The 15654-nt window shown below is 40.7% G+C and overlaps 1 protein-coding gene across 4 annotated transcripts; it reads right to left on the minus strand.

Moving 5' to 3' along the window:
- Positions 1 to 554: 554 nt before the first annotated feature.
- Hnrnpa3 (heterogeneous nuclear ribonucleoprotein A3) lies at positions 555 to 9534 on the minus strand. 4 transcript variants are annotated; one of them, XM_051184439.1, is made up of 11 exons: positions 9312 to 9475; positions 7108 to 7230; positions 6875 to 7021; positions 6583 to 6793; positions 6101 to 6190; positions 5915 to 6010; positions 5754 to 5834; positions 5205 to 5345; positions 4731 to 4850; positions 4579 to 4650; positions 555 to 1948 (listed from the first exon to the last, which is right to left on the minus strand). In XM_051184439.1, exons 1-10 carry the CDS (start codon positions 9381 to 9383, stop codon positions 4598 to 4600), a joined length of 1134 nt encoding a protein of 377 aa, XP_051040396.1. In that variant the 5' UTR covers positions 9384 to 9475; the 3' UTR covers positions 555 to 1948; positions 4579 to 4597. The 4 variants fall into 4 exon arrangements, with proteins under 4 accessions (XP_051040396.1, XP_051040397.1, XP_051040395.1 ...); XM_051184440.1 differs by having other exon boundaries at positions 555 to 4650; positions 9378 to 9534; XM_051184438.1 differs by having other exon boundaries at positions 555 to 4650.
- Between the last annotated feature and the right edge of the window lie 6120 nt (positions 9535 to 15654).

A 15654-nucleotide genomic window follows, 5' to 3' on the forward strand; every position in this document is an offset into this window, starting at 1 on the left:
AAAGCTAAATCCATTTCAGGACAAGACTTAATAATCTAAATTTGTGATTCCTAGTTACAACATAAAACCAGCATACTAAATGTAAAATTCCTACAACTAAGAACCCTCACCTACATTTTATTTACAAAATAACTCACTTGGGAATCATGTTTGGTTAGGCACCTTCACAGAACCCAGTACTCAGAATAGCATAGTGCAATCTAAAACCTGAGAGTAGGCTGGGTTTATAGCTGTAAATGTTACCAACAGACCACCCACATATTAGGGGGAAACTGCAGTAAACTTCACAGCAACTTCTTGACCCTATTAACTTCATGTCCAAATAAGGAACCACCTTTTAAATTTTAATTTTAAATGTTGTCACATGCCAAACTCCCCCTTCCATTTCACTTGCCTAATTTATCCCAAAGTGCATAAATCACACAAACACCAATTATTCCATGTTGTCTTGATTACATCTTTTAAAATATCAAGGCTCATCCCAAACTATTTTGCTACTGTCTATATTCACACAGAGAACTGAGTCAAAGGAGTATTGCAGTGATAAAACCAGACACATTTCTAAAAATATTTTAATGAAAGTCATCTCTCTTTAACATTTCATCATACTACAAATGAAACAATTGAATCTTGTACAGACCACCTGTCATGAAATTTAAAACTTAATACTAATACTTGGATAGACAGTCCTCACAGCACCCTGTATATATCCCCATGCTTATTTTAACATGCCAATTACTATCATTAGAAATGTTTTGAATTGTAACACAAATCCCTTTAAAACCAAGCCCATTTCTCTTTAGTACTTTGCAGATTTTCAACATGGTCTCTTCTTTAGACATGAGTGTGAATGCAGCTTTTAGACATGTAAACTGGGAGCAGTACCCTACAGGTCAAAAAGTCAAAGCCACCTCAATTATTCCGTTTTGTATGTCCAACTTTTATATGTAAAATGTTTTTGCAGAAATGACAGTGGAACAACATTAAGTAGAATCATTTTATTTCAGAAAGGAAATAGAATGCCTGTTAAAAAATGTATTTCTCCAAGTCTGAAGGAACCATTGAAAGACTGCTACCTTGCTTTATTAGTAACTGAAATGCCTCACTGAATGCCAAGTTAACTTGATGTAGGACATCCCTGTGTGGAAAAGATCTCTTAACTTACTAACAATTTTGCAAACTTGTCCGATGAAAATATTAAAATGTAACCTGAATTAAGCAAGCAATTTTCAAAGCCCTATGAAGGCAGCAAAAAATAGCCCTTATGAACAATCAGCAAATTATTTGAATAATTCAACTGTTCTTTGGATTGTTTTTCAAGGAATATAAGCGACAATTAAACACCACCCTTCTTTCATCATCCCAGCATTTGGGAGACAGGCAGGTGGTTGGAGTTCCCAACAGTGAGACCCTGTGTGTTAAAAAGATGGAGCGGACAGACATACACCACCTAAAAACTGACTGGTATGCAAGAGAAGTCTAAGGAAGACCAGTATTCTGGCAATTGTGAAAGTTCCCTGTTTCCACTAAGGTGGGAACTTGCAGCTTATTGGAAGTTGTACATAGTTCAAAAATCATTTTCTGGAAGGGCAACTTGACTTTCCTTTATGGAAAGCTGATTTTACCAAGATACTGTGAGCTGTTCACATAAAGAGGCCACATCTGGTTCACCACAAGTATGTATAACCACTGCAGAATGTAACCACCTTATGTCTTATAACTTGTTCAGCAGGGAATTGCCCCCCCCCAACAAAAAAAATCTGACAATTCTGCCAGTGTACCTACTAATAGGGGTAATGTTTCAACCCGTGGCATTGATTTGTAGGGAAACCAAGTGTCTTCAAATTTTACTGTGAGCTACAAACAAACCTTACCCAAGCCAGAAACCTTCGTATTTAAGATGGTAGGAAAGACATTCCTCATTTAGGCAAGTAGGGTTCTCATTCACCTGCAAATCAAAAAGATTACTCTTACCTTGCTTTACAAAAAAGCACTCTTTAATTAGTGAAAAAATTCAAATTCAAGCCTTACCTATGCTTATTGCCCTTCCTTGCAGGTCTAAATGCTAGACCTAGCGACTGTGGCCACTATCTCATTGATGTTCCAAAGGGCGGAGCTCCTTCCTGCTACTTTCTTCGACATTTCAGTTGCAATAAGCAGATTTAACTAGCTTTTGGAAAGCTGCTCACTATCACCATAGTATCTTATGCCTCCACTTCTCTGTAGTTGAAGCTCTTGCTGCTGCCTTCACATTCTTTATTTATGCTGACTTGTCCATACACAAAAGGCTGCTGAAGTCCTGTCTTAGTGGGTTTCCTTTGATCCAGTGCTTAAAAAGCACAACTTAGGTCCTTTAAGCTGGTTAAATCGCTCTCATGGCTTACTTCTCCACACTGTTCACAAGAGCTAACCTAGTACAACTTATAAACAGGTCACATACACATTTCACCTGATTATAGGTTGTAAACATCGACTTACTGAAAAAATGTTTCACTATTATAGTAGTTCCAGAACATAAAAAATTGGTTAACAATACAATTGACCTCATGACATTAAAGGATACTGTCAAGGTTGTGTCCAACAATTTCACAAACAAAACCAGGAAATGTTAACCTCCCCAATTCTTTCAATCTTTATTATATGAATAAAAGGACTTGAGACAAGTTAGCTTACTTTTAATATTCCTAAGCATTTTGACCAGGTACCCAGGTTTAAACTAAGAACATTGACAGTGTCCATTTATAATCACACTTAGTTATGAAAGGTGTAACCATTTTCTAACATGAGCCTACTTTCTGCACTGCTTATTCACATATGCCCATTAACAAATGGAATGTTGTCTGTTACATTTATTGTTTTGTGAGTGTTTTCTGGAAAAACTGCAGTATTTTGTGAAGACCAAAGTTCCATGCTAGCACTGCATGCATCCAAATATTAATAATGCACAGAGGCACAGAATTAGAGCAACAAGAGAGCATATTCAAACACTAGCACGCCCCATTCCCCTTTTTATTGCTTGTTTTGCTTATACTTCAAAAACCAAGAAAAAAATTTGAATTCAATGTTCAAATGCCAAAGAAAGCAACAGCAGAGCACATACTCAGGGGCTTGAATGATGTTGTTAAACACTAGCTGGCGCAACAGTAGACATATTTCATATATATGACCTTAGTATCTACAACTCTTCTCAACCAGGGTCTCTGGACAAACACCATGTTTCAGGATGAAATATATACAAAGAATAACCGTGTGTTCTTTGGGGATTTAAGCATTTGGGACTATCCAAATTTGAATTCATTCAGGTCTTTGTGACGTGAGGAGCTCACACTAAGCAACTGTGCTACATTTTCTGCTGCTTTGTTTTGGATGCCTTAACTATCCTTGGTTCTATCATCCAGCAAAATGTATAGGGTATGAAGAGGAAAGCATGCCATCCAGTTATGGGTTCAATTGAGTGTCTTTTATTCCTCTGCTGATAAGCTGTGTGTATGGGGTAACTAAACCAAGGAGTAATGTGCTTTTGGACTTTGAATTTGAAAAACCAGGTATCCACCAGTTTGCTCAGACACAGCAGACTTAGTGGTCCTGTATTAGTAGAGGGCAGCATAAACACTTTATACCCCAAACTATTGGCAGCAGTTTCAATGTGATCAGGGTAAATGTGGAGTGGAGATGTTCTTAACATGGCTAGGACTCAATAAAACTAACATACTAAAGTTGTGATTACATTTTGAAATAAAATGCACAAAACCCAAATAGGAACTTTTGAGATGTTTTTCATTTGAAAGTAATCTTAATGCTATTAAATTCACAAATATGCTAATTTTTATTACCCAATCCTAATTATCTAAAACACACATTGCAAACATACAAATATCTATTCTCTCCACATGTCAGCCCCCATTCATCATGGTTTTGGAAATAGGGAGAATAGATTCCCCTTAAATTGCAAGTCAGTAGGTGTTTCTTTACAGTTAACTTTAGCAAAATTCATACAAAATAGTAATTAACAATGATCTTCTTTACTTGTTAACTCTAAGAAACACCTTCAAAACTGCGTTTTTGTTAAAGTTTCTGTACTAAAATGTAGAAAAACTGAACTACACAAATATTGAAAAGTTAAAAATTCCTTAATTTTTTATTCCTGGTACCACTACCACAATTTACAGGGCAATATACCTGATGTAATGAAAAGAAAAAGAAAAAGACAAAGCTACAACAGATAAAAGACCTCAGGAATGTACATCTAATTGACACTACATTGCATTAATCAATAGCTGCACTTTTTGCAAACTGTGGCTATGACAGTCCTGAACAAGAAGGGTTTCCTGTTTAAGCTGCAGTAACTTTTCTGACTATGGATCATCGTTCCTCCTGTGGCAGATTTTTACAGTTCCTCTAATGCATTTAGGACGACTGTCTCAAAGTAACCTGCAGCTTTCCTGACAACTCCTCGCTCTCTCTCCTGCTAAGAACTGTAGCCTGTTGAATAATACAGGATAAAAAAATTATTACACTCAATGAAGTTCCACATATTCTTTTATCATCATAATTTAATAAAAATTTAAAGATACCTACCCTTTTCTGCTGTATTTTTTTAAAACCTTCTGCTACCATATCCACCACTTCCACCACCAGAGCCATAGCCACCTGAAAAATAACATAGCTCTAAATACACATAAAATGTTAACCAGGATGGCTCTTAAGAAATCTGATTAAAAACCACTTACCACCATAGGGACTGCCTGAGCTTCTTCCACCAAAACTGCCCCCTTTCATGGGTCCATAATTTGACTGCTGTTGTCCACTATAATTTCCAAAGTCATTATAGTTTCCACCACCATAGTTACCTGAAATAAAAGATTTTATTTAGTTTACCAAAGTAATTATTCCTTTATTTGGACAGTCATGAAGGCAAGTATTGTAATTATTCAATTTTTCTTCTATACTATCCAGACTGATCTGGAACTCAAGGTCCCCCTGTATACATTTCTTAAAAATTGTTTTCTAGTTGTGGGATGTATGCAGTGCCCACTGTCCAACAAATTAAAAATAATGCACATGGTAACTTTACATGGACGAGCTGTGTTTTAATATAGCTATTAGCACTTAAAACTTTGCTAGTGTACCCTTAAGCATTTCCAAGTATTACAGAGAATTAACTTAAATGCTAGTTTGCATTTACTTCAAACATCTGAACTTACCTCCACCAAAATTTCCTCCTTCATTGTAACCATCATATCCTCCTCCACCACCATATCCACCACCTTGGTTTCCATATCCTGGTCCACCACCACCATAGCCTCCTCTACTACTGTAACCAGGACCACCACCATAGTTGCCACCTGAAAAGAAAGCCACACAGAAACAAGTGTACAGGGAAGGCCAAATACTTCTGGCTTAAACTACACCATTACGGACAACAACCACTGAACAGGATTTAACACTCTAAATCTAGTATGTTTCCATTTTCACTCAGGACAATATAGCCTCACATAAAGCAATTTTAGCTCAACTGCTAAATAAAACTTATTGTCTGAAGAGGACTAGTTACAAACTACATTTCAATCCATTCAAAATTTTAGGACTGTAAGGTATGACTGTAAGGTATGATACTTTTAATATGGCCATTTAAACACTCAAAACCATCTACCATATCTATGTTTGAGTTTTCCTACCTACCTAGCAAGAGGCAGTCTTAGATTCCTGGCAATGCAGAAATTAATGACAAAATTCAGTCTTTAAATACTCACCATCACCTCCAAATCCATTATATCCACCATCACCACCTCCATAACTACCTCTGCTGCCACCACCTCCACCACCATAGCCTCCTGAGGAAAATCAACGAATTAAAACTGACCTTCAACTGACTAGTAAATTTATGATGCATTAGCACTTAAAAGCACCTTACCTCTTCCACCAAAGTTTCCACCACGACCAAAATTACCTCCACCACCTCCAAAGTTTCCTCCACGACCCATAAAGTTGCCAGATCCACCTCCACGACCTGTAACACATGTTGAAGTAAAACTGTCAAAATCTTTCAACTACTATTCATGGCTATTGAGTTATATGATCCTACTTTGATCCTACTTACCTCTCTGTGATCCAGCAGACTGCATCTCTTGTTTAGAAAGGGCCTTTTTCACTTCACAATTATGCCCATTAATAGTGTGGTATTTCTGAACTGTAAGTTTTTAAGTAAAAAAAAAAGTTATTTTTTTTTTGGTTTGGAAAAGCCAAATAAGTGAAACCCTTTGTTGCCATGCAATTACTTTAAATACTTGTTAAATTGGTGGACTGAGAATAAGAAGAAATTTGAGGAAATGTTTCTTAATCTGGATGGGTTTCAACCTTCACAGGGATCATCAGGTAAGTGTGTAACAGCAAAATTAGTGAAGTTCCAAAGAAAATAATGTTATGGCTGGGGGGGTCCACACCGACATAAGGAACTGTATTAAAGGGTCACAGTGTGATTATTTATGAAAACTAGAATTATATCCTTTCACTCCTTTCACCAAGTATGTTAGTTAAATTCAGTTGAAAACAGAAATCATTTGTATTGCAGCTATTACTTACCAACAATTTTATCAACGGTGTCATGATCATCAAAAGTTACAAAAGCAAATCCTCTCTTTTTTCCACTCTGCCTGTCTTCCATCACTTCTATGGTTTCAATCTTGCCATACTTTTCAAAGTAGTCTCTCAGATTATATTCTTCTGTATCTTCTTTAATACCACCAACAAAAATCTTCTTTACTGTTAAATGGGCACCAGGCTTTACAGAATCCTGCAAATAAAATAATTTTAAGTCAAAAAAACCAAACTCTCACAGTTCCATGCATTATACAACATGTTATTATTAAAATACCTCTCTAGAAACAGCTCTCTTTGGTTCCACCACACGCCCATCAACCTTGTGTGGTCTAGCACACATTGCAGCATCCACCTCTTCAACACAAGAGTAGGTCACAAAACCAAAGCCCCTGGAACGTTTTGTTTGGGGGTCTCTCATTACCTATAAAATAAACAGACAAAAGTGCTTAAATAGTCCTGTAGATTCCCATCCGTTCCTAAGACCATCGTCACTCTCCCAGAACTCACCACACAGTCTGTAAGTGTGCCCCATTTCTCAAAATGTTCTCTTAAGCTATCATCTGTGGTTTCAAAACTCAGACCACCAATAAACAGCTTCCTCAACTGTTCTGGTTCCTTTGGATCATGGCCCTGAGAAAAAAAGATCAATATAGTTTTTATTTTTCCTTGAAGCAAATGAAAGTTACATGACTCTCAAATTTTCTAACATTAATATTCCAATTAAAAATCTGCTCTACGCTGGGCATGATATACACACACCAGTTAATTTCAGCGTTTGAAGCAGAGGCTAGACTGAACTATGTATACAGTTCAAAGTAGTATTAAGTATATAAGTTAAAAACAAAAAACTCACTACAATGGTATCTGAGGTCATTTTAAGCATTCTGTAACTAAACTGAACCCCAAAACTATCCCAGAATTAAAAAAAAAAATTCTGAGGTTCAACTGTTAGGAATGTATATATTTCAAATGTGAAATGTAACCTCATTCACTATAAAAAAAGAACCCAAGAGTCAGCATTATTCAACCCGTGCCATTACCACTAGCCTCAGTTTGGAACAGCAACAAACCCGTAATTTTAAAACACAATCTATGAAATGCAAGTTAAAAGTTTGGAGTGGCAAATTGGGAGAGATTCAAACTTCCAGCTTATCAGTTATTTAAGACATTCCTAGGCAAAACAGGCATATCCCACAAGGAACAAAACAAACCAGGGATAAGACTTAGGCCCGTAATGCTTTGGGGGAGGGAGGGGCTGCTGAGGGAGGTTCTCAAGGACAGGCTAGGCTGTAGACCGGGCCTTGAGGCCATCCTACCTCAGCCTTCCACGTGCCAGTATAACAGGTGTACTGAAATTATCACACCTGGTTGCAATACTTAGCTTTCTGTAATCAATTTTAAGTTGGTGAATAGCCATTTACCATTTAAGTGATTTCAAACAGTACACCTACATTCAAAAGCATATTATTTGAATTTACATCACGTATAGCATATACCGTCTGCCCAAGGAATTAAGCACAAAACCGTAATTGACTTAGAAAATAAATAGTATCAATTTTTCATTTTGAAGGTTTTACATTCAAGTGAACTGGTTTTAAAGCACACATTAAGACAATTCAACACAAATCCTTAAAGGAGACACACACATTTAAAAAGTCTTCAACCTTCTAAAAGTAGGAATTAAAGCATTCAATACTGCCACATACTGGAAACGTTAAATGACCAACTGCCCAAAGCTTTAATCCACTTACTCCCATTTAGCCAAGCCTTGGATAAACGCATTTGACAATACACAAAAACATCTCTGTACACCCAAAATCCTCGTAATCGTGAAATTTTTGACTGTGGCCGCAATTCTCCAAAACCGAAATCCAGGAATCCACAACCGGTGCCAATCCAATGAGAAATTACACCAATAAAACATTAAGCTCCAAATAAGCACCTACACGCAAACCCTTGAAATAGTTTAATACTTCAACCACAAGACGCTATAAGCGCTTTCATTCCAAACACTTAAGCGAAATCAGTAGCGGGTTAGGAAGCACCTCAAAGCAGCAAGCATTTCAGTAATGTATCCCCAAATGAACGCAGAGAACTGCGCGGATTGCCGTCCCCGAGGAGGCCCGAAGGCCCACACACGCGCCGGCAGCACCCCAGCGGAAAGCACCGCGCCCCGAGGCTCGAGGCCATCTGCGGCATCTTCTGCCCGGCCGCCTCTCGCCGCTCCCTCCGATCCCACGCACTCCTCCTTGGCGGCGTAACCAGGCGGCGGCCATTGCGGGCCAATGCGCCATTTCGTAACGCGGCAGCGGATCAATGTCAATGTGGCCGCCGCCCGCCTGCTCGCTCGCCCGGATGTGCTCCTCCCCTCCCCCACCGCCTCCTCCCAACCGCTCCCGCCGAGGCCCGCCATGCCGCCCGCGGCCTCGCCAGTCAGGCCGCGCAGGCCTCGGGCTCCTCGCCCGGCCGCGGACCTCCTCCCCGGCCGCGCCGCGTCTCCGAGGGCTGCTGGTGCGGCCGACCGAGAGGGCCAGGCCGATGGAGGGCCTGGATGGGGCCGCTAGGCCCGCTCCCCTCCCCCTCCCACCGCCCTCTCAGCGCAGAGCGCGGGACGATCGTCCCGGTTTCCCCCCGGCCTCCCCGCTCCCATCGAGCCAAAGCCCCCCCCACGCCGGCAACTACCCAGCAACCCCCCGCTCTCCCCCTAATACCTCCTCCCCCCGGCGGCGGCGGCGACGGCCGGAGTCAGGCTGGGGGCGACCGGGCGGCGGTTTTACCTCCATTTTGAGACCGGACTCGCCTCTTCCAACTCGAGTTCAATATGGGACCGAGAGGAAGAGGCGGGGCTAGTCATCACGTGACGCGCTTTCCGCGCGCCGCCCGCCCACCGGGGGCGGAGTCACGCCTAAGCGGAGCGCGACTGGACGAGCGGGTTGGCGGGCCGAGAGCGAAGGGTGGGGATTGGTCGAGCCGCGGGAGCGCGCGCGCCTCACCAACTTCCAACGCAGCGCCGCCCTCGCCGCGGTTCGCGCCAGGCAACGTCAGTGGCAGCCCGACCAATGGCAAGCGCCCACGTCGGGAGAAAGCCGCGTGACCGCGCGTCAGCCTAGAGAAAGGCCTTTGCTTTTCTTTTGGCGCCTCTCGCCCCTCCCCGCGCGCTTTTGCGTCTCCATTTCCCAGCTGGCCCCTACTCCAGTGCATGAAGGGAAACCACGCTTTTCTTTCCCGCGACTTAAGGTTGCAGGGAAGCCCGCAGACCCCTTCGCCTCCCTCGCGGGAGTCCAAATGCTGGGGGCCCTTGGGAGGCCCACGCTGCGAGCCCTGCGGCACTGACCTTCCTAAATCCCGCACGTCGCAGGGCGGGAAAGTGCGGCTGACTTAATGAGACTTTCCCTTATAGGCGACTCTCAGAGTTAAAGAATTAAGACGTTTATCAGTCTGAGGGGAAGGAACAGAATCGTTTGTTTAGGTAACAGAATTGAGAATGGAGCCATCCATTTCCAAAGTTTCTGAAAAGGCTTGATGGCCTGATAGGCTACCTGTTGTCTAGTGATTTGTATCTTTTTAAAGGGACGTCTGTTCGAAGTTTTATGAAGCACATGCGTGACATAGAAATCGAGTCTTTTCTCTCCTGGCAAAGGGATTTGAAATCATTTGAACTTTAGTTTTTCAAATAAATAAAAGGGAACATAGGATTAGATGATCTAACACCCATGACAATGTAAGTAAGTTACCAGGCGTGGTATGGTATACCTCTAGCCCGCTCTGCCCTACATGGAGTTCCAGGCAGCCAGGTATATATAGTGACACCCTGTCTCAAAAGAGAAGAAAAAAAAAATCTGCAGATCCCTTTTTAAATAAAATTCCTGGGGGTGGAGGAAGAAAAGCACAATTGACAAGTACTTTCTTGCAACAAATCGCCTATTTTAATTTAAATTCAGCATAACAAAACAAACTCCTTTGTAATTATCTGTCTTTCCCTGTGAGAGAGTAGGAATGGATTCAGGTATGTAGTAACTTGATTGCCTACAGTGCATGAGTCCTTTGCCTGGTTCCTACTCAAACTAGGTGACAGCCCCTAACCCTAGCATTTGTGGGGTGGAAGATTCACCACAGCCCTGCTGTGCCTGAGACCTTTAATCCCAGCACTCAGGAGGTAGATTCTACACAGCTAGTTCTGAGACAGCTACACAATGAGACCCAGTCTCAAAAAAGAAAAAATTCAAGGACATTCACAGATACAAAGGGCGATGTGATTCCACTCTGAGCTACAAGATACCTTGTTTCTAGTTTGCTTTTTGTTGCTGTAATAAATACCATGAACAAAAGCAATTTAGGAGTGCAAATTCATTTTTTACTTCCAGGTCATGGGCCACCATTGAAAAGACAGGGCAGGAACTGAAGCAGAATCCATTAATGATCTTTGCTTGCTTACTGGCCTGTTCTCTCGCTCATGCTCTGCTAGCTTTTGGGGGGGAAGAGGGGAGGAGACAGCTTTTCAGTTTTTGTTGTTATTTTCTTTTTTGTTTTTTCCAGACAGGGTTTCTTTGTACAGCTTTGGAACCTACCCTGGCACTTGCTCTGTAGACCAGGCTCAAATTCAGATTTTTTTTTTTTTTTTTTTTCTTCCAGACAGGGTTTCTCTGTATTGCTTTGGAGCCTCCCCTGGAACTAGTTCTGTACACCAGGCTGGCCTTGAACTCACAGAGATCTGCCTGCCTCTGCCTCCCCAGTGCTGGGACTAAAGGCATGAGCCACCAACACCCGGCTTAGGGAAGACAATCTTAAAGACCTTCAAAATATGATATTCAGATTGTCCTTCCCTAAGAAATACTGCCAGGGTGATTGGTAAGACCTACCTGGCTCCAGATAGGGCATTTCATATTTGTCTAGGATTATTTTCTTTTTTTCTTTTTGAAGTTTTGACCATTTTAATAGTTTGAGAGAAAATGAACAGAGTAGGCAAGCTGTAAGTCCCACACCTGTTGGAAAGAGGGATCTAGAGAAGAGGAACACTCCTTTTGAATAGGGCATGGACGTAAGCAGCTGTAGAAAACTGGCGGGAAGGGGGGGTGGTATGTTCTTCAGAGAAACAGGAGGTCCAGTGGGTCTAGGAAAGCATAGTTATAAGCTCTGGCCAGTATACAAAAGAAAGAGAAAAGAAAAAGTTACACTCTTTAAGTTAGAACTCAGGAAAAGGGACAGGCTTGGTAAGGATCTGCAATCATCTGCCTCTGCATGGTGTCTAAACAAATTATTTCTGAGGTTTGAACTCAGAAGAGCAGCCCAGTGCTCTTAACCACTGAGCCATCCCTTCACCAAATTATTTCTAATCAATAATTTTGTTTGTTTGTTTGTTTGAGACAGGGTTTCTTTGTGTAGCTCTGAAGCCTGTCCTGGAACTTAGTCTGTAGACCAGGCTGGCCTTGAACTCAAAGATCTGCCTGCCTCTGCCTCCTGAATGCTGGGATTAAAGGTGTGGTCCACCAATGCCTGGCCTAATCAATTTTTTTTTTTTTTTAAATCTCATTTTTTGAACTGTATTACCTTTTTTTGCTTTTGGTTTTTTGAGACTGGGTTTCTCTGTGTAACAGCTCTAACTGTCCTGGAACTCACTCTAGACCAGGCTGGCTTCAAACTCACAGAGATTCACCTGCCTCTACCTTCAGGAGTGCTGGGATCAAAGACATGGGCCACCACTACCCAGTGAGGTTTTGTGTTTTAAGACTGAATCTTAAGCACTTGGTACTTAGAGATTGAGGCCAGCCTGGTCTACAGAGTGAGTTCCAGGACAGCCAAGGCTACACAGAGAAACCCTGTCTAAAAAGAGAGAGAGACTGTCTTGCTATGTAGTCTTTGTCTGTAATTCCTAGCGCTTTTTTTTTTTTTATTGTTTTTCTGTAGCTTTGGAGCCTGTCCTGGAACCAGCTCTTGTAGACCAGGCTGGTCTCGAACTCACAGAGATCCACCTGCTTCTCATTCCCAAGTGCTGAGATTAAAGGTGTGTGCCACCACCGCCCAGCACAATATCTAGCTCTTGATCCAATAAAACACATACTCAAACTTTGTTGAACCTTGTCTTCTGTCAATCCTTGGAGCCCTAACTTTCTTTGAAATGAAGGAGTGGGGCAAGTAGTAGTGGCTCAGGCCTTTGATCCCAGCACTTGGGAATCAGAGGTAGGCAGGTCTCTGAGTTCGAGGCCAGCCTGGTGTACAAAGCCACACAGAGAAATCCTTTGCCAAAAAATTAAATAAATTAAACACAAACAAGCAAACAAAAAACTTCTGCTTGAAATGAGGGAGTGTAGGGTGGCATGGGGAGCAGGGGAATACAGTCTTTCCACTTTCATTTTATGATATACAGATTTTTCTTTTTTGAGATGGTCTCCTTGGCCCTGACTTAAAATTTATTCTGTAGACCAAGTTGGCCTAGAGCTCAGGAGATATGCCTGCGTCTGCCTCCCAAGTGCTGGGATTAAAGGCATTTGCTACCAAGCCTAGAAAATAATTAAGAAAAATTTTTGAGATAGGATTTTATGCAGCCCAGGCTGGCCTTCAACTCAATGTGTAACTGAGGGTGGCCCTGAACTTAGAAAACTATTTTTTAAAGCATGCCAGGGTAAGCAGCAAGTGATTTGGAGTCATCTAAGTAATGGCTGACTTAAAATTTTCATAACATTTTCTTTATATAATTGTGATTTTTAAAAAGATGCAAATTATTAGGGAAGATATTGCACATGGAATTTGCATAAAACTTTCAAATAAAAAATTCCATTTTCTTAATGATCTCTTTGAACTTGGTCCTGTGACTATATCTTAGTATTGAATTTTATGGTTAAAATCGCTTTATGCAGTTTTTGAACCAGACTTTTTAATGATGAGTTTCTCATATTCTGAATACTCATTATCATTGAGGGACTCTGATCATATAAGTGGGTGATAAAATATTTAAAACTATTTTATAGAGCCATTCAAAATTTACAATTATAATTTTATCTGAAGAATCAAACAACTTTTCTTTTTATTGACAATGTCATTTCATGGATTTCAAACTAATAGAACAATTTTATATTAATATTTCTACCCTGAACCAGATACAGTAGCAGCAAACCTATGATCCCTGTACTTGTGAGACAAAGATAAGATCAGAAGTTCAAAGTCATTCCTGGCTCCATAGTAAATTCAAGGCCAGCCTGGGCTACATGAGGACCAACCTCCCTCCCCCATGAAAAGTTAGATGTATATTGAAGCTGACAAGGGAAATTAGTACTCTGAGTCCTCCAGTGGGCATGAACCTGGGCTTTGCTTAGCAGATAGTGCATATGATTGGAAGACACAGGGCTGGGGCCTTCAGATGGTAGAATCTGGCCTCCAGGCATGAAGCCCTGATTTTATCTCCAGGACTTCATAAGGGCAGGCATGCTTATGACCTCAGACTAAGAGATCAGAAGTTCAAAGTCATCCTTGCTACATGGCTAGTTCTGGAGTCTGGAGTCTGGAGTCTGTCTTATAAAACTAAACCAGAAACCAAATCTAATGTGATTATTTAAATTTTCCCTTCCTTCCTGTTTGAATATTTTAATAAGTGTCTATAGAACTGATGTTTGTTTAACATTGAGCATGTCATTCCCTAGGGACGTCCGTTCGTTTGAGTGACTATACTTCCCTTTAAAATGATGGTGTTCCATGTAAATTTAAGCTTAACAAATAATTGCCTAGTTGGATAACTGTAAAGACTTCTTCACCTAGAGAGTTTCAGTTAGTTCACTGATGCTCTGATTATGTTTTTCTTCTTTATTGCCTATGGAATTTTATGATAGAAATTAAATATGGGAGAAACTTTAGAAATTATTGTAGTTCAGGGGATGGAGAGATGGCTCAGAGGTTAAGAGTACTGGCTGCTTCCAGAGGTCCTGAGTTCAATTCTCAGCAACCACGTGGTGGCTCACAACCATCTATAATGAGATTTCATGCCTCCTCTTTTGGCCTGCAGGCATACATGCAGGCAGAACACTGCATATATAATAAATGGAAAAAAATTTAAGTAGACCAAATCCTTTATAAATTAACACATCCTTTTAGTCTTCCAATACACTGAAAGCATTTATTTATTAACTGTCTCTCGGCTTTGATTTCCCAGTAATGATGGATGGCAACATGGAATGTAAGCTAAATAAATCCTTTCTCACACAAGTTGCTTCATGTCAACATATTTTATCATAGCAATGGTAACCAATAACTTTCAATGCTTATATTTTTGTTTTAATTTGTGCTATCCATAATTAAAATATTCATATATAGAATGGGTGGCCATGTCTGTGATATCTATTACAGCAAACTTTGAGCTGATTCTCTGTCTTTCATTATCAGCAAAGCATTAAATACTAAATTTAATAGATATTAAATATAGCACTGGTGTTGAAATTTTTGTTGCTTTTGTTTTTTGAGATAGAGTTTCTCTGTGAAGCCCTGACTGTCCTGGAAATCACTTTGTAGAACAGGTTGGCCTTGCACTCAGAGATCCGCCTGTTTATGCCTCCCAAGAGGTGTGTACTACTGTCCAGCTGAAATTTTTATTTGTAGAAAAGCCTTTTTATGTTTCATGCTTCACATTATTGCATAACAAGTTATTTGTTTCTATAATATAATCATTAAATATTGAAGTACTCTCTTGAGTAAGGCATCTCAACAAGTAGGAATATGTAGTATAAATTGGGTGTGGTGGTACATGTCTTTAGACCAGCACTTAAGAGGCATAGACAGGAGAATCTCTGTGAGATCAAAGGCAGCCTAGTCTACACAGTGAGTTCAGGGACGACCATGGCTGCATAGAGTGACCCTATTTTGTTGTGGTTGCTTGGGCTTTTTTGTTTGTATGTTTTGTTTTGAGGAAGGTTTTCTCTGTGTAACATCCTTTGCTATCCTGGAACTCACTTTGTAGACCAGGGTGGCCTTGAACTCAGTCTCCTGAGTGCTGGGATTAAAGGTGTGCACTGCATCCGATGCTGATGCCACCGCCACCACCACCACCATCAAGCTTGACCTGTTTTTTTT

The sequence above is a fragment of the Phodopus roborovskii genome, unplaced genomic scaffold, assembly GCF_943737965.1.
Source record: "Phodopus roborovskii unplaced genomic scaffold, PHOROB, whole genome shotgun sequence".
NCBI lineage: Eukaryota > Metazoa > Chordata > Mammalia > Rodentia > Cricetidae > Phodopus > Phodopus roborovskii.